This window comes from Dinoponera quadriceps, unplaced genomic scaffold, assembly GCF_001313825.1.
Source record: "Dinoponera quadriceps isolate SergipeBrazil2010 unplaced genomic scaffold, ASM131382v1 scaffold316, whole genome shotgun sequence".
NCBI classification, from domain to species: domain Eukaryota; kingdom Metazoa; phylum Arthropoda; class Insecta; order Hymenoptera; family Formicidae; genus Dinoponera; species Dinoponera quadriceps.
The window spans coordinates 1,280,226-1,298,077 of record NW_014554530.1 but is presented as its reverse complement, the minus strand read 5'-3'; the positions used below and the strand labels follow the sequence as shown (position 1 = coordinate 1,298,077).

Sequence of the window (17,852 nt, the reverse complement as noted above, 5' to 3'; positions counted from 1 at the left end):
GACCAATCGAAATAATACAGATTTCTTGATTGGGTTAATAAACGTAACTCTACCTGTAGAATAGAATTTCTGAACGCACCCTTTGTGGAGGTTAAGATGCATCGCGGATACTAGCCTGTTCGCTACCCTGAAGAGGCTGTAGCTGGACAAGGTGAATTTTACCAATAGTACATAATTGACTGTGTATATAGAAGTTACAGATCGTGTGAAATGGATTTGCACGATCGCTACTTGCGTTTCCCAACGCTAGATATTTCGGTTTTACGGGCCAATAAACTCGAAGACGACGTTTTACCTCGCCATTTGATACAGTTTTATAATTGTGAGATGACCAAAGAAAAGTTGAATATACGTGAACTGGAAATCTATCGAATGCTGTTATGTTACGAATATCAACAAGCATACGATCGCAACGTTAAGAAACACCTGGTATCTCACACGGAGATATGCCTTTCTAGTATCGAAGTTATTTTTCCAGCGCACCATCGGCGAAATCTTGCAGAAATGTCGATTTTACGCGACATAATCATTCTACAAACGGTACTTTACTGTAACACCGCATCGATTGAACAACTTTTGCGGAACTTTCTAAACTCTTACAGTGTCTATACCACAAATAGCGATACTAGAGCTATGTACATGAAGGTACTGGAATACTTGTTAGAGTCCTTATGCTTACATCGATTTTCTCATTATGATGGGAGCAGCAATGAGAAGGAATTGGAAGAAATCGGTTCTATGTACTTGGAGGTTGTGAAGTCATGGATGAAGATAAAAGAAGATTCGGAATGGGGAGCATTCGCATCGATGTTTCCCATGCTGGTGAACACCTTTGCTTCTGAACATGTATTATTTCCATTGTGGGATTACATCTTGAACAAGATGAATGATCTGAAAGAATTTCTCACCGTCCTAAGTATCATGACGGATACGTGTCTCACGTCGCATCATTCTACAAAGTTAACTTGCGTACATCGCGATATCTTCAGTAAGAACACTTTCTGGTTATTATTATTAGAGGGATTGCGATCACCGTTGCAACAATATCGCAAACAAGCTTTGTACATAATGAGAAGAGCTACTGATTTCATGAGTAAAGCTGGCAACTTAGGATCAATGAAAGCTGAAGTTACTCCGTTTATTTGCAGCGAATCTTCAGCTTTGTCAGCGGACGGCATCAGGCAGAAATTCTTCTTGGTGTACGAGGCATTGGAGGAAAAGCAATATCACTTGGTAGCACCGGCTCTAACTCACGTGAGCAGTTTGGTAAAGGCGAGCGAGGAGCATAAATCTTGTTTCAACATCGTGTGGCTGCGATGCATCCTCGAGAAAGTCCTACGGCACGAGAATAATAATATCGTAAAGTGGAGCGTGTCGCACATTTGCAAGCTGGACAGCGTCGTGTTTGACGATCAGTTTCTCGAGTTGTTCGTGAGTATCCTCAATAACTCTTTCCTTTACGAGTGCCAGCCTAACGAAGACTGTCCGGAGATTGTGGGAGAACTCGCGACATTCTTCAGACGTATGACGAAGACAGGTTTGCTCGGTAGATTCCTGAAGAAAGTCAGCGAGCTGACCTGGGGCCCGGTAGCGATATTTTACGTAGTACACACGCTGCGAGCAACTTCGCAGGAGGAGGGGATACGCAAGGACGATTGGCGAGCTGCTGAATTGAGTGCCATTAAATCTCTGTTGGAGACGAACCTGAACATACACTCTCGCGTTTTACGTACCGCGTCGCAAATTGAACTTTTGCGGACGATACCGAACTTCATACGGCAGATCAGCGACCTGACACTGCTCGCTAACTTCTTAGCCGCGTTCCCTCCGGGAGAGGGTCTCGCCAGAGGAGGATCCCCTTGGAGCGTGATCACGGCTTGGTTGCGAGAGGCACTGCCGAAGGAAGACGCGATGACTTTCGTGGAACAGACTTGCAAGAAGTATTCATACGATGAAAGTCCCGAAGTCGGCCCGAGAGCATTCGCGCTGATGATGTTCCTCTTGCACGACGCGGGTCTCGTGCTTACGTGCAGAACGTGCCCCGCTGAGAATGCGTTGAACAACTGGTTGTCCTCCTTAAACGGCATCGAGGTCAGACCTTACGCCGATATTCGCTCGAGCATCAACGTAGCGGAATTTATCTCGCATTCGTTGAACATGTACGGAGGAACGGCCTGCAACGGCGTGACGCGCTTGATATCGTTCTACATACACGCCGCTTTCAAGTTTCTAATTAAAAACGTGAGGAAGATGGCCACGGGACTAAATTACGAGGATTACACGAGATACACGGCCATCCTGTCTTCGCACATCGCGAACGCGGACTTGGTCATGCCGAAGAGAGACGCGAGCAGCTACGCGGAAAAATTGCAAGAAGAGAGCATACGTTTACTGAAGGACCGTCAAAGTAGCCTGTATGGCATGTGCATCTTGCACCTCACCCAGAGCACCTTGCCCTCCCAGGCGAGAACATTTTACACGAAAGATTTGCTGAATGTGGACGGTGACGCGGTGAATTGCGGGAAAGTTGCGTCGGAATATTACTTGCTTCTTTCGCGACTCACGCATCGATATCTCCGAAATTCTCCTGTACACACGTGGATTCCCACCGCCGCGCTGCTGAACGATCTGCTCAAGTTCCTCGAGTTAGGAGGGACGGAAATTGTTTCCGAAGTAGCCACGATATTGGCTGTGATGGTCGACGGTGGAGTTATCAATGACTCAAACGATAGGGAGACTTTGGAGCATATCCTTCGGACATGCTGGAGATGCACCTTCGTCGGTAAAAAGAACAATGTATTCTGGAGGGCGATAGAGAAACTCACGGGAGTTATTATAAGCGATAACTTTTTGCTACTGCCTGGTGCCGCGGAATTCACAACGGAAGTAAGTTATATCAGGGGAGAATACCTACAATATGGTGTATCGATTGCCTTTGTAAAATCTCGTCTTCCAGTTTGTCGATCAATTGGGAGGCGATGGTACGGCCAAATTTAAGAGGATATTGTTGTCAAAGATGGAAAGACTGGACGTGGATAATTTGATGAAATTGGAAAAACCGTTGTTAAACTGTCTTCTTCACGGTTCAGTACTTCGGCGTGACGAAAGAGTCGAAAATCATGTTCACTTGTTCATCGCCAAGCATCTGGGACAACATTTCCCCGAGCATATTCTAACATTGTAATTATCGTCAAATGTTCTTTTTTTTATTTTACACAAATAATATCGCGAGTGTTCCGGACTCCTTCTCTCTCGTCTAACTGGATAATCTTCAATGTTCTTTCGTACGTGGTGGAAATAAATGTCCCATCTAACAAGTAATTAATTTCAACAATTCTTTCATATCATTCTTATTGAGATTTATCTTGTCGATAGAGATCATAATAACGATGCTGCAGTTAGAGCATCGGCGACGATATTGCTGCATAGAATAGTTAGTTATCCTGTGTTAAATTATGCGACGACCGTTGTGCCACTTATATTCGAAATGTTGGACAAGTACAGAAACAAGAGATACTTCAACGATTCCTACATACATAAATTAAAGCATAGACTAATGCAGATTTTATTAATATTAGAACCGGTCATGAGTGAGGTGAGTTCTTAAAGCCGACTAACGGTCGGTTAAGATGTGGATAATTTTATCTTTCCTTTTACCAGAAAATCAATCGATAATTGTTTTATAGGAGCTCGTGATTCTGCTACGAAAAAAATTGAGTGAATCGATTTTTTCGGAAAGCAATCAGCATAGCGTGAGATTGATGCAAGAATGGCTGATGGTACGAATCTTGAGAAGAAATAGCGATCTACACAATGAATTGTGGATATTTTTCGCAGAGGTAGTTGGACTTTATAAATTTATCATCTTATTCGCAACATATTGTATCAAATATCTGTGTCATAATGTGTATTTCTAGAGTATAGAAAAACGACCGGGATGTACAGTTTCTGTGGCAAGTATTGTGTACCACGTCGCGCGACTTCTTTCAGGTACCAACCGGGAAACTTTTATCAGAACAGCTCTGCCGTACGTAGCGCAATGTTGTTTAGGCCAACAATTTAATATGCGTCTCTATAACCAGGCAAGTAAAATCTGGTAAGCATTGGATCGAAACACACCCGTTCGTTATTCGCGTAAGCATTCCCTGCTTACAGGGAATTATGATTTTTTAATATAGTTTATTCTGGTGCGGCTGCGTGAATTAATGAAACAAACAAATGATGGCTACAATGGCATGTATCAGGCGGCTAAAGCTAGCTTGCAACAAACAAGCTCGACGAAGAATTCCACAAAGATACAGGACGATTTTTACTTTTCCGGTTTTCATCCAATCGATGATTACAGTTTGCAGGTATACATTGCTTACTTGAGAGAAAAAAGGCGAGAATATTGAACAGGTTTAACGAGAAATTATGTATATTATTTTTTTACGATACCCGTAGACGATTTACTTGGAATTACCACGACTAACTAATGTAAGTTGCGACGAGTGGATCAGCCCGGATGTGTTTAAAGCTTTCATGTTTGCGCGAAACGATAATCATCCCCTGCAGCTCTACAATGTCAATTCGTTCCTATCCGAAACTACTGCTTCTATGTATCTCATGAAATCTTCCACAGGTAAATTCAAGAAGTAATAATAGCGTGTGACGACAATGGGATATAAAATAAAGTAATATTCTAGGTGACGCGGAGTCGTTGGCGAACAATGTTGAAATTCACATGGAAGGTTTACACAATATTCAAAGGAAGATTGACCCGTTTACAGTTCCGGTATACAGTGATAATTTTGGAGCAACAGAAGAATCCATACACCGGCGAGACTTACACGAAGAAGGTCTGATAGTTGTAGCATCTCTCGTTAGTCGACCGCCGAATTTAGGTGGAATTGCAAGAACGTGCGAAATATTTGGAGTTAAGTTACTAGTCATTGCAAATTTGGATTGTGTAAAGGACAGGGAATTTCAATGCCTCAGTGTGTCCGCCGAAAGATGGATAAGTCTGCTACAGGTACTCAAATGGTATATCACTTTAAAGGCGTATTCTTGAAAAATGGAGATTTTCAATCAACACTATTCCATCAGCCATATAATCCGATTTAGTTTTCTTGTTTTAACGTAGACTCGTTCATGGATATTTTCGAATAACATTACAGTGTTTTGAAATATCTAGGTGAAATCGCACGAGTTACAACAATATTTATTGGAAAAGAAAAATGCAGGATGGTCATTAATTGGTGCCGAACAAACAGCCAATAGCGTAAACTTATTCGAGGCGAAATTCGAGAAAAAGACAATTCTCGTGTTAGGGTAAATCAATCTCTCAGCTTGCAAAGCATTACTTTAAGATTTGTGTAATCAGGATGACGTTTCGTAGGAACGAGAAAGATGGTATGCCTGCAAACTTGATACCCCTCTTTGACGCTTGTGTGGAAATACCTCAAGTAGGTGTGATACGGTCGTTGAACGTTCACGTTACCGCTGCAATCTGCATATGGCAGTACGTGAGCCAACATACATTAAAGCAACCATCCTTACGAGGACAATGATGAGTGAATGCACTACTTGTTACAATCATTAAAGATGGAAAGTCTAATTTACATTTGTATATTTACGAGATCTATAATTTATACAAGATTATGTCTATCTGAGAGATGAAATATATTTATGCTTTGTATCCAAGCAAATATCGCTTTCCGATACATTCTCCGACGAAGAACCAACAATATATTTCAGCAGCTACTAAAGTATTTATGACACCTTCACGTACGGTAACGTCACGATAACGGCGGGTCTTTGCTCCTTCGATCAATTTCGCAAAACCGCTACGAATCGCAGAGAAGTCCCTCGGTGAGGGTGGTGTCAGTTCTACCATAGCGTACTGCTGCCATACTTTGAGTACGGGTATTATGTTATCGATACTAAACTTGACACCAGCTGAAAGAAAAGTCAACGTTCGATTAATATTCAATTAAAGTTTTGTGTGTCTTGTGATTCCATGAGCATCACACATGAAAAGTATAACCTCAATGTAGGTGTACACGCTAAAAAGGATGATTTTACGAGACAGGTGTCAGACCAACAACAGAAGCGGGAATACCGAACTTTTGTTGCGAATATTGCGTACAAATCGGTGATAATTTAATAGAAATTTGACAGGTAGTATTATATAATGCGCATGCATGAGCTACGATAAATTTCATTCTTGCTCAACGATTGAACAACCGTATGGCGCAAAATACTTAATGATAAAATATCTGAAAAAATTGTCCGTACCTTTCACCAATTCGGTGCTTTTTCCAACGAGCCTTGCCATCGTCTATCCGTTTCAATATACCTTTCGGAAAGGAGGTTACGAGTGGAAATCTCGCGACTCAATCAACGATGGAATGTCCGCGGTGTCTCCATCTGGTGGGAGATATCGCGCGCACATTAGAAATTCAAATTCGTTCCTTTTATCTGTGCATTATTGTCATTCTTGCAGAACAAGTACAAATTTCGCGACGAACAGAATACTTTGTAATTTTCGGGACAGTCTCGGTAAGAGTTGAAAGTTGGTCGGTAAACTCCTCGGGTGAAGAAGCTTATCATCTAATCAATGAATGCTTCATTTAAGTTGTTTCTTCATTAAAATATTTTTACGTTTCCTTTTTTTTTTATTTCATGAAAAAAACTATACATACGAAATAAGCACACATGTAATTATTGGCACATGTTTCAAGTCAACTTTTTAATTTGAACAAACATTGCGGGGAATAAAAGAAAGTTGAACAAAATCCAAACGTATTCCTATATATTGCATAAACGGTAAATTTATTAGACATTGTAAGTATATAAAACACTTACACGGCTTGCGCGTGAAAAAGCAGTAGTATACATGTGGGTAATTTCATTTACGTAAATATACGTCGATAATAGCTCGTGTATTTGGAAAATAAAGAATTAGCTTCCTGTCTACAGCTGTCTCCCACAAAGTATCTCTCTATTTAATCCCACGTTTTCACACGAAGCTCCGGCTCGAGAACGGACCAATTCGGCGAGTGCCTCTCGCTGGACAGCCAATTGAAGTCGTCGATGCAGTTCCAATTGTTGACTTTCGGATCGAGGCCGGCTAGATTGAAGTGACTCGTCTGATCCTCATAAGACCAGTTATAAGGTGCTACCCGTATCTTTGTACAATCCTCTATGATCGCCCTACTCGTGACATGCAAATAAATGGTACAGTCCGTCGACGAGTGCAATCGTAGCTGCTGACACGCGAAGGCGAACGTGCACTCGCTGCAATCGTGCGCGAAGACCGACGACGTCACCGGGCCGACCAGCACGGTGCACCGCTTCAGGTTCACCATGTGTAACGTACTGGGCGTACCGTATATCCTCACGGTACAGTGCACCAGGTCGGACAGGAGGATATCGTTCTTGTTCACGTTTTCGGCGTCCAAGACCAGTTGCTCGTTCGTCTTGCCCAGCAACATGCAAGCACTGTCACCGTACTTGCTCGACAGCAGTTTGTTGTTTTGCTTCGCGGAACCGTTCACGATCCCCTCGGATATTTTCAGATCCTTCAGACCGTCCGTGATATCGTGGCCCTTGTCGGAGGGCTTCTTCACCACACGACGATTCTTGAATCCGAACTTCTTCTTAGGCAGCAACTTCATCTCCATCTCGGAAGCCTGGTTCTCCAGTAGTTGCAAGTTCTCTTGTGCGCGTCTTATGTCGTAGACCTTCAAGAACATTTTCGACTGTGACAAGTAGTTCTTGAGCAGCTGGATCTCCTTGTTGGATTTCTCAAAGATCCCCGGCAGAGCCGGGGACGGACTGCTGGGAGCGTCGTCTAGCATATCCTTGATCTTCTTGCAGGAGGAGTAAAATGTGTCCTTGAAATAACTGCTCTGCTCGGATTCCACGGCGAGAGACTGCCGTTCCTCCCGTCGCCTTTCGATGACATTCCTGCGTTCGCGGTCTCTCTTCGTAATGCGATCCGGCAGGCTGCCTTCTATCAGCTCGCTGGAATCCATTTTATCGGAAATGCTATTTCCCAACAGCGCTCTCCCCAGTTTCTTGCACCTTGGCTCGCTTTAGTTTCGCCAGTTTCATCAATTCCGCGGACTCTTCCCTTTTGTAAGTATCAAACAAACCGCGTGGCTCTGATGAAAACGGGGGCAGATGCTGGAATAATTCCTATAGTAAAAACTAGTAAAAATAAAAGCTAAATTGTCGGTTACTCATCGAATAGTTTGATCCGCATTAATATTGATGGAAAATGCATTACAGATTCTATCGCCGGTACTCACGCAACTATAAACCTTACCTTTATAATATCTCTTTCGTTAGGTACAGTAGCACGAAATATACCATACGATATGCCTCCGCTTAAAAGTAACGATATTGTAACCTTCACATATACCGGGACCGCCATGAAGATCTAATATTCATCGTATTGTTCCGCCCAGGTTGTATTATCAAATTCTCTTAGTTGTTTGTTGCCACTTATCCTTTCTCCCAAGAGGTAATACTGCTCTAGTATACTTGGGTAATTTTCACGCATATAATACCTGAAATCTGACGTATATAGAATGTTAAGACTGTGCAAATGTGCTGAACGAGTACAAAGAAAACTTGCGTCCCAGGCACTCATGTAACTTGACACGAAAGAGACAATCCCTTAATATTTCATTTTAATTTACACATTAATATTTCAATCGAAAAATATTAAGAGACGTTTCGTAACTATTTTTCTTATCGTATTATCTTCCGAGAAATTTTAAGTATTCATTTTAAATGCGGATAGAGAATGTACTACAGCGCGAGGGTGAGAAATGACACTCGAGGAAGGAGATTGAGATTAATCGATGATAATGTGTCAGGAATGCAGCGACACAAGGTGGAATAACCTAAAAGAAGATGAGAAACAGGCGACTTACTCTGTGAATAATTCATGCGACGCCAGATTCCGTAAAGTCCGACAAACAGTGAAACCTCGAACCAAAGGAAAGTTTTGGCGATACTACTGAATTTGAAATTTGTGAATAACGTTTTCGGCTGCTTCTCGATCATGCTATGGAGAAACGAAGAGATTTCCTAAAATGGAAATCACCGATAACGCGAGATACGGGGCTCGTAACGCACATCGACTGAACCGACGGAAGGGTGCGCAAAGAGGGCACTGCGGAGGAAATAATCTGTTTAGCCGAATTTACAATGGGTGTAGCAAAAAAAACTGACCAATCACAGTATCGAATGTGAGAAGCACGGTTGCGTTCAGCAGAGAAAGCAACTGTTGTAAAATTCGTGAATCTGATTGGTGTATATGCTCTTAGGCAGAATTCAGATCTTTAGACCGTCTTAAGTTTCAAAATGGCTCATTTCATTGGCATCTCTTTGGCACGTCGGTCTACAATTTTAAGAAATTGATCATAGTCGACCGACAATAAAGACGATTGAATGATTCGTACAAATCGGACGCAGCCAGAATGGGACATTGAAAAGTATATTACTGGTGCGTATTAAGACTCAATCGGCGCCAACGTGGTAATTACACACCCATTCATATTCATGCAATTTAACGTCCGATCTACGGAAGCAGAGAGTCTCAAATTTCAAGTAACTACGCATGCGCGTTGTCGACAATGAGATCGGCCGTTTTCAAAAGTTTCTCTCCGCCAGGGCGGACTTCGAAGGGAGGGACGAAGAGGGAAAGCTTCAAGTAATCCTCCCAAGATATTAATTCACGATTATTCCACGCTTGTTTCCTTCTCCATTCCCTCCCTCTGTGATTCCGCGAGAATTACGTTATCTGACGAAATTTCAACAAATCTGTCAAGTTTGATACTCCGCTTAACATTCGTGCGCAAGAAGTTAATATGTGAAAAAGCGATTTCCTTCATTCTTCGACAACACGTCGATTTAACACGTTGAGAATTTCTTTCTGAACGACATCCTCGCAGTCACCCTGTATATCCCGCACGCGCGCACCGTGTCGTCGCCAGAGCGCAGAATCGCGGAGGGCGCGGACGTCGATCGGTCGGTCGGCCAGAGGGGAACGAAACGATATTGCATCGCTAAATATAATACGGCGGGACACGCGATTCTACTAGCCGTTTACTACGGCCGGCAGGTCAAGCGCGGAATGACTGCGACCACGGCGGTGATTGACGTTTGAAACGTGCGTGTCATATCTTTTCCTCTCGTGGAAAACGGGGTGGTGTGCCGGACGGGGTGGTCAGCTTTTCCCACGCATCGATCTCCTGACAATCTCCTTTCTGGTAATTACAGTGTTTCCGACGGAGGCTTTTTGGCACCGCTCGCTCGAACGTCGTCGTCGTCGTCGTCCGCTGAGTTGTGGGTGAGGATCTTTTTTAAGGCTTTGCTTCGACCTATACATATCAACACATCACACTACGACGTTTTCGTTCGGGAAATTCTTATCGTAAAAGACTTTCGATTGGTCTCGAGTTTATTTTCAAAGTCATACAACATTCGTGTTTCACAGAGTACGGTATTTTACAATTTTGAAAATGTCAGGCGGGAGTGAGAGAGACGAATAAATTCATTAATTTAATCAAATATATATCTGTTTATTAGTTACAATTTCAAATCATGTATTGGTTGTAGGAACGAGTTGTGAAAAATAGCGGAATACTTTTGTTGGATATGTATACGTCGTTTGTTTTCCAAAATTGATTACGGTTACGATATTAAATGGCATTGTTCTTGGAGATTAGAAAAAGCAATTATATTCAAGGCGCCATAATGAAAATTATCGTTTTCGTCGAGGCTATAATTTCGTTCCGTTTCGAGACAAGGCGATATTAATTTACGATTAGTCTGCTGGTTAGCTTACGGTTTCAAATGTCAAATTCTCCCACCGTAGACATATGTATCGCTGAAGATATTAAGCTAAAAGGTTTTAACGGAGTAGAAAAGATCTCCGTAATGTTTCGCGCGGGAGACGAAAGAATCGTTAAATTTTGTCGAGTGACCGTTATTATTCGTAGTATTTAACGCTGAATGAATTAAAATTGCGAGGTAGATTATTTTGTATGTATAATTTTAAACATTAAAAATATACCACCTCGATGAAGCTTCCGGAGATTGCACAACTCTTTCATTTTGTCAATCTACATTTTATCGTATTTATAAATGGATGGTATCACAACTATTAATAATAATAATAGCGTAGAAATAATAGCTGCCACAAGATTACTATTTATAATTACTATTTATAATTTAACATTATTATTTACTGAGATTACTATTTATAATTTAACATTATTATTATTTACGATTATTATTATTTTATACGCAAAGAAAGCGAAGTGGAGAAGAGAGAAACGATTAGTATATTATGTGAAAAATATATAACAATATGTGAAACAGTACATGAAAAAAATATGCTACATCTGTAGCAAAAAGATGCGAAATAAGAAAGTACGCTAAATTATATCGTATGTAATATTCGTAACAGAGATGAGTATCCAGAAGCCCGAAAGTCTTTTATCGGTGGTTATACCGACTGAACTTCCACCTTCGCCGAATTCCCGACAGCTGTTTATAAATCAACAGGATCAACAGGTGTGTTTGCGATTCATTCATTCCTTATGTGCTTTGCATGTCGAAACTATTGCAGTTCTGTTCAGAAGTGTCAAAATTAAATGAATCTAGACAAATTTAGAACCAGTCACAACGGGAATTTAATTGTTAAATCTTACATATTAATTACATATTATTAATCTCTGCGATTACACCGTCTTTAACTTTACTCTCGGATCATCGACACACTCGTTAGAATAAATTCAAATTTTACTAAAACCTTTATATATTCAGATGACTACCTAGCGAACACCAACCAACACAATGTTTCCCATTTGTAACAACGTAATTGTTACATAATACATGCGTTATATTGCATTTACATTGGTTGGTATTCACTGAGTACGCCATTAGTTTTCTTACAATTTTCGTGAAGAGATAATTACACAACGGATGAATTAAAATGCTGAGAAAGCTATAGTTCTGTGACGTCATACATTTCTCTTTTTACATCATTCTTCTTCAATTTTTCCCAATTTATATAAATATGTCTTGATTTAGAAATATCAAAGATATTTTTTGCAATATTTGCACAAATAGAATTTGCTCGTCACAGTAAAATACTTTGCCAGAGATCGAAGATTGTTTCGAAGAAAAATATACAGGGCTTCACTGGACTGTCTCGTATTAATTGTTTAATAGGACGAAGAGGCATCCGATTGTCCCCTGTTAACACCGAGCCCGCCGCCAACCCAAACAGATAAGACTCTGCAGTCGACGCCAATATTCAACGCGATGGAAGGAACTCCATTAGAGATGATACCCACGCCAACGCTAGAGAATATTAATACAGAGGATGGACTCAACGCGTTCATGAATATCGTGAATAGTTCAAGTAAACCTCTGCATGACGGTATGTTACTTTGGATAATTCACGCGGCCGTCCATTGAGGAATGATTATGTAATAGAATAAGTTTCGTTTATTGTTCTTCAAGCTATTTGTTCTATCGAATAAATAACGGAAAGTCCACACAGGCATCGTCGCGCCGAGGATGAGGTGAAACCTGCATTTTTGTCAATTAATTTTCGAAGCAAAGACGCATTTGATTCGACCTGTATATCTTTGTAATGACAAGAGACTTCGTCAGAGTACATACGTCGGCCGAGCTTTTGTTTCCTTTTTAAACGAGGAGCGTGCCTGTGTGTTCGTTACACAACGACAATCTTCTCGAGCCGAAGGACTTACATAATCGCCGTTATACGACGCTGACGCTCGCTTGTTCAGGCGCTGGGATCCAATTTGAATGGTCAATCTTGACTATTGTCATTTAAACTGAAATTTATATATATATATATATATATATATATAAATTTACACATAATATATATAGCGGTGAAGCACGGGTCTAGCTCGGACTTTCCGAACTTGTTCGGATTTATTTGGTCACGCGTTTCGTTCGCGTCTTTTATTTGTTAGTCCGAATAGAAACATGCTGAATTATCTCGACAGCTTTTTCACAAAATCATTTCGCCGAAATATCAATTGATTTGTTTAGCAAAGGGTCGACCGTGTGCAATGCATTTCAGAACCGAGCTCACGTGACCCGATGGTGGAGTCCACTAGCAGCGGTAGCAGCAGTGACACCAATGAACCCGTTTGCGCACAGCTATTGACGCAATTAAATACTGCCTACCAGCATCTCGCACCAGATGCTCAAGCATTAGTGAGTATTGCAAACCTCACGCGGATTTTTGTCAACGTGGGTGTGGTGGAGTCATTTCGGTCGAGAGTAAATACGGTTGTAGATCGGATAAAATTTTCCCTCGGTTTTACACAGGGATAGAAAAATATGAGAATCGGGTTGTTCGATTTTTTCGTCTCTTCATTTTTCGAAAACAAAAACAATGAATCGATCACTTTTTCATGCGTCTCTCTACATTGAGACGGCAAAATTGCTTTTCGTTGTCAATCGAGAATTGCTCCGTTCGCTTCCCAGACCGACCTTCTCAGCTCTTTTAACAGATACATAACTAAAGAGACCAAAAGTTAATACGTAACTTGTCTCACCTCCAATCTCTGTCGATTTGTTTGCGTTTAACATCCAGAGTGTTTGTTCTCTCTCTCTCTCTCTCTCTTTCTCTCTCTCTTTCCCCTGGCAGAAGCAAAGAACGTCAATGTTCTCACATGCATTGTGTGCATTTACATTTGCCTGGCACGAATGAGGAACACTCAGCTAAACGCATCACACGTGAATGAAACTGCGTCGTGGTCGCACAGCTATACTCGCAGCATCTTGCTCCTCGCCGAGTTCGTTATCTCAGTTGCGCATCCTAGTACAGACCAGGTACAACTAGGGTGACCATAAAGACAACGGCGTTGGAATGCACGCGAAATATACGTCTGTTTAGTTTTACACAGAAGTAGAATCGATTGTCAGGACACACGTCTTAGCGAAGTCTCAGGACTTCGTGGTCACCCTAGAATGACTTTTCGGTGGGTATGTTTGTTTTGACCCCCTCCTCGGATCCGGTGGGATCTCATTGACTAATCCATCGCTTATCGCTTCCTAACATCAACATACGTACTCACGCCGTAACTGTTTAGTTTTACAACCAGGAGAACGGTGGCAAACCACCGCTCGTTGGGATTCAACTGATGGTGCCGAAGCCGCCCAAGGATTATCGATTCATGAAGTGGAATTGGCCGCTGATACGCAAAACGTGCTTCTGGTCGCTCATGTCGGTTCTGGCTGGTTGCACCGCCCTCGTTATCGGCGTCATCGCCACGATGCCCAAAAAGTACGTCTTTCTTTTCTGAAATAGACAGGCGTGTTTGGAAACTTATGCCATTTTTTCGTCTTCTCAAGGTGCGACCCGCCAGTGGACTGGTGGCAAGGGAGTACCTTCTACGAGATATTCCCGGCATCCTTTCAGGATTCGACCAAGGGGGGCGACGGGATCGGTGACCTTCGCGGGATAACCATGCGGTTGGACTACCTGAAGGGGCTCGGGGTGCGGGCGATTCGACTGAACTCGATATTCCCGGCGCCGCATTACCCGGAGTACTACTCGAACATCAGCAACATGACGGAGGTGAACAAGGAGTTGGGCACACTCGAGGACTTCACCGTTCTCGCGCGCGAGATCCACCGACGGAACATGAGCCTGATTCTCGACCTTCCGCTTTATCCGTTCGTGAAGAGCTTGAGCAGCCTGGGAGAAGATGCCGTGAACCAAACCGAAGAACAGGTGTTCCGGAAGAGGAGGGAGGACGTCGACACGATGATGCGCATACTGTCGACGGTCGAAGCTGTCCGCGACGTCCTGTCGTCCGTACCACCGCCATTGGAGGAGGCGAGGAGACAGGCGTCCGATCGCGACCAACACCCCGTTAGCGAGGCTATAAAGGTCTGGCAAGAGAGAGGGGTGGATGGCTTTTATCTGAAGGGGCTGGAGCACTATGTTCACGAAGACGCGTTCGTCAGTAGCCTCAGGTACTGGAGATCTCTCCTACGTCCGAACAGTATCCTCATCTGCCACTCGAGCGTCTTGAACGCCGCCGCCGCCGCCGTCGTCTCGATGAACTCCATCCTGTCCCGAATAGATCTGGTCGACGTGACCCTTCGGATGACCAACGGCACCAAGGACATCAAGGCGCAGATCGAGGCCGTCACGAAAGGCATGCTGTTCGACAAAGCCGCTTACCCGTGGATACATTGGTCCGTGGACACCGTGGACACTAATAGGGTGGCCTCCGCTATGAGCGTCAAGAACGCCAGCCTGGCGGCTTCTCTTCTCGGCATGATGCTGCCCGGGACGGCCAGTCTGTTTTACGGAGATGAGGTACGCACCGAGAGAGAGAGAGAGAGAGAGAGAGGTGTGGCTAACCGCAGCAGCTCAAATGTGTTGGAAATATATATTGGAAGAACCCGAGACTTCCGCGAGTCAATTATCTTAGATACTAACGGTTCGAACATGTCTATATATGGGCTGCGTTCGAAAAGAGCTACAAAAAATGTGTTTGCCCTTTTTTTTTCTTACCAACCTTTCAAGCTAATATCTCGTGTATCGTATGTGTGTACATTTTAACAGATTCACGTTTAAGCCAACTTGGATGTGTGAGAGAAAATTAATAGAAATTTCATTCGCTCAGATAGGCATCGAAGACTGCGAGTGTCAGGATCACAAAGATTTGGCTCATGTGCACAATCTAGTTCCTATGTATTGGGAGAGGAAGGATGGCTCCGACAGCAGATTTTCATCTGCAGGAGTTACTACGTGGTTGCCGGAAGCTGGGAAACCCGTAGAGACCAGTTTGACAGGCGCCATTCCAAAAATGACAAGACTGAGGACGGAAACGACAACGATTTACGTCAAAGCGGTATTCAGGGAGAGTCAAGTTGCGGCAAACTGCGATGTCAGGTAAAGCTTCGAGAGTTCGATGTAATGGTAGTTTAAACAATTTTTTTTTTTGAGATATTTATCTTAAATTCAGATTTTAAATCTTTGAGAAAACTTGTCTAGGTAGCAAGGTAACGTCAGAAGAAGTCATATTACAGATTACCATTGCCGTCGATATAACGCCCTCTAACTCTAGTCATTTTGCTACCTGAGTAAGGTTAAACCCTTTTCGTATACAGAATCCTTTCTATTTCTTTAAATTATTATTTAAATCATTAATTTGGCCACAATATGTGTGTGAGAAATTCCTCAAATTCGGGATAGAAAATAATATTTTATTCGATTGTTACAGAAACATATTCATTGATTTTTTTTCTGAATACTTTCATCCGAATAGATTAATTTGGACTTTTTTTCGACCAGGAGCGATTCAAGAACTCGATGTTATTTTATTTAGATACGCGGAGGATGAAATGATCGTGGTTGAGCGATGGTATCCACGAAGAAATTCCTACGTGTTCGTGGCCAATTTTGGCAACGAGACACGCACAAAAGACTTGTCGTCCCTTTATTACGGTGGTCACGTTGTCGTTGGATCAGACTACAGGTTAAATCGAAATGTGTATTTTAAAGAACTTGTCGTCATGCCCGGAGAAGCGTTTGTTATAAAATTGGACAAATGAGAGAGCCTCGATTAGGTAACACTACTTAATATCACGTTGAACTTTTAGTTTTACCTTGGTCGCATATGAAACAATCGCCAATGTCACTCAAATACCATTAAAATTATGACTGTCTTACAACGAAAAATCTCTATAAAAGAAATTTCAACGAAAAAAAAAAATGATTTCGACGAAGACTAGTCATATGGTAAAAGTTGAAAGACACGTGGAATCTACGTAAAAAAATATATCGAAAATTATGAAATATAACGAGGGAGGAGATAGCGTCCAATCAAATTTTCAGCTATAATTAGAACACGTGCCAATATTAAAAATTGATCAACGAATTTGAACATTAATCAAATTATTCATATAATTCATGTCGAAATATTGGATCCCTACAACGAATTTTCATTCATCCTGCATCTTTATTGGCCGAATAAAGTCATCCGATTGTACCCAGATTGTGACTTTGTGATTGTAGTTTGCAGCTAATATTGTATTTATTGTATTTATGATAGAGAACACTGACAAGAAGATGTGCGAGGCCTCCTATTTGTATATTTTGTAATCCTTTCAATAATAGAATCAAAAATCATTATAATGCATTGTTATTACAAAATCGTTCACTATTGTGACGATAAATATGGCACAGAATCTATTTGTAATCTGCTGCGACGCCATCAAAAGTTTTTTATTTATGCGCAATATACCGATTGGCCGTTTGTACAATCTCATTTGTAATATGTTTATAGTTGGTATAAAAAAAAAAATTGTGTAACCGTACAATTATACACGTTTTAAAGGAAGAAACTTTTTTGGATAATTATATTAAGATTGACGATATACTGTACATTATTAATTGACTGTGTGAATGCAAAGAATCTGCGAATTAACGAGATTATTTCTATATATTTACACAGACAAACGAGAAACGTTAGCGCATATATATGTGTTTTGTAATAAACTTTTAACCGACATAAATAGGAAATTTATTTACCTTAAATTTGAGATGTGTCATTAACATGCGGAGCGATCAAAATGTCTTATGGGACAAATATATATTTGTTATATAAATATTTTCTATAACATTTATGCATATCAAATATTTAAACCAGCGAAACTGTCCTAATACTCGACTGAGAGAGAGAGAGAGAGAGAGAGAAAGAGATTCTCATTGATCATTACAAAAATATCTCGGTCTCTGTTCTGAAAATAAAAGAATTGTCTTCAACCGAACAATGCGAATGTTCATT

At 41.6% G+C, this 17,852-nt stretch overlaps 4 protein-coding genes across 7 annotated transcripts; 2 read left to right on the top strand and 2 right to left on the bottom strand.

Annotated features, from left to right (window-relative positions):
* Positions 1-59: 59 nt before the first annotated feature.
* Positions 60-5,569, top strand: LOC106751882. 2 transcript variants are annotated; one of them, XM_014633124.1, is made up of 10 exons: positions 60-2,886; positions 2,957-3,180; positions 3,376-3,595; positions 3,687-3,839; positions 3,918-4,082; positions 4,179-4,352; positions 4,444-4,621; positions 4,686-5,011; positions 5,174-5,310; positions 5,378-5,569. In XM_014633124.1, exons 1-10 carry the CDS (start codon positions 211-213, stop codon positions 5,547-5,549), a joined length of 4,425 nt encoding a protein of 1,474 aa, XP_014488610.1. In that variant the 5' UTR covers positions 60-210; the 3' UTR covers positions 5,550-5,569. The 2 variants fall into 2 exon arrangements, with proteins under 2 accessions (XP_014488610.1, XP_014488611.1); XM_014633125.1 differs by lacking the exons at positions 4,686-5,011; positions 5,174-5,310; positions 5,378-5,569 and having other exon boundaries at positions 3,918-4,096; positions 4,245-4,352; positions 4,444-4,569.
* Positions 5,570-5,591: 22 nt separating this feature from the next.
* Positions 5,592-6,393, bottom strand: LOC106751887 (ATP synthase subunit g, mitochondrial-like). The gene is made up of 2 exons (XM_014633134.1): positions 6,277-6,393; positions 5,592-5,937 (listed from the first exon to the last, which is right to left on the bottom strand). Exons 1-2 carry the CDS (start codon positions 6,314-6,316, stop codon positions 5,666-5,668), a joined length of 312 nt encoding a protein of 103 aa, XP_014488620.1. The 5' UTR covers positions 6,317-6,393; the 3' UTR covers positions 5,592-5,665.
* Positions 6,394-6,776: 383 nt separating this feature from the next.
* LOC106751884 (tubulin-specific chaperone C) lies at positions 6,777-8,411 on the bottom strand. Of its 3 annotated transcripts, none has more exons than XM_014633130.1 (2): positions 8,312-8,411; positions 6,777-8,193 (listed from the first exon to the last, which is right to left on the bottom strand). In XM_014633130.1, the coding sequence occupies exon 2, from the start codon at positions 8,016-8,018 to the stop codon at positions 6,987-6,989; it is 1,032 nt and encodes a 343-aa protein (XP_014488616.1). In that variant the 5' UTR covers positions 8,019-8,193; positions 8,312-8,411; the 3' UTR covers positions 6,777-6,986. The 3 variants fall into 3 exon arrangements, with proteins under 3 accessions (XP_014488616.1, XP_014488617.1, XP_014488615.1); XM_014633131.1 differs by having other exon boundaries at positions 6,777-8,181; XM_014633129.1 differs by having other exon boundaries at positions 6,777-8,169.
* Positions 8,412-10,014: 1,603 nt separating this feature from the next.
* LOC106751896 (probable maltase) lies at positions 10,015-17,735 on the top strand. The gene is made up of 8 exons (XM_014633150.1): positions 10,015-10,345; positions 11,468-11,574; positions 12,235-12,445; positions 13,121-13,257; positions 14,139-14,332; positions 14,401-15,376; positions 15,687-15,955; positions 16,392-17,735. Exons 2-8 carry the CDS (start codon positions 11,470-11,472, stop codon positions 16,615-16,617), a joined length of 2,118 nt encoding a protein of 705 aa, XP_014488636.1. The 5' UTR covers positions 10,015-10,345; positions 11,468-11,469; the 3' UTR covers positions 16,618-17,735.
* Positions 17,736-17,852: the final 117 nt, after the last annotated feature.

What these genes read in the sequence shown, in the direction of transcription:
- LOC106751896 (XM_014633150.1), top strand. Translation starts at nt 11,470, where the DNA reads ATGAGTATCCAGAAGCCCGAAAGTCTTTTATCGGTGGTTATACCGACT. An exon ending in TAAATCAACAGGATCAACAG is followed by an intron (nt 11,575 to 12,234) that starts GTGTGTTTGCGA and finishes ATTGTTTAATAG; the next exon opens with GACGAAGAGGCATCCGATTG. An exon ending in CACCAGATGCTCAAGCATTA is followed by an intron (nt 13,258 to 14,138) that starts GTGAGTATTGCA and finishes GTAACTGTTTAG; the next exon opens with TTTTACAACCAGGAGAACGG.
- LOC106751882 (XM_014633124.1), top strand. Translation starts at nt 211, where the DNA reads ATGGATTTGCACGATCGCTACTTGCGTTTCCCAACGCTAGATATTTCG. An exon ending in CCCGAGCATATTCTAACATT is followed by an intron (nt 3,181 to 3,375) that starts GTAATTATCGTC and finishes TCTTGTCGATAG; the next exon opens with AGATCATAATAACGATGCTG. An exon ending in ATATGCGTCTCTATAACCAG is followed by an intron (nt 4,083 to 4,178) that starts GCAAGTAAAATC and finishes TTTTTAATATAG; the next exon opens with TTTATTCTGGTGCGGCTGCG.
- LOC106751884 (XM_014633130.1), bottom strand. Translation starts at nt 8,018, where the DNA reads ATGGATTCCAGCGAGCTGATAGAAGGCAGCCTGCCGGATCGCATTACG.
- LOC106751887 (XM_014633134.1), bottom strand. Translation starts at nt 6,316, where the DNA reads ATGGCAAGGCTCGTTGGAAAAAGCACCGAATTGGTGAAAG. An exon ending in AAGCACCGAATTGGTGAAAG is followed by an intron (nt 5,938 to 6,276) that starts GTACGGACAATT and finishes CTTTTCTTTCAG; the next exon opens with CTGGTGTCAAGTTTAGTATC.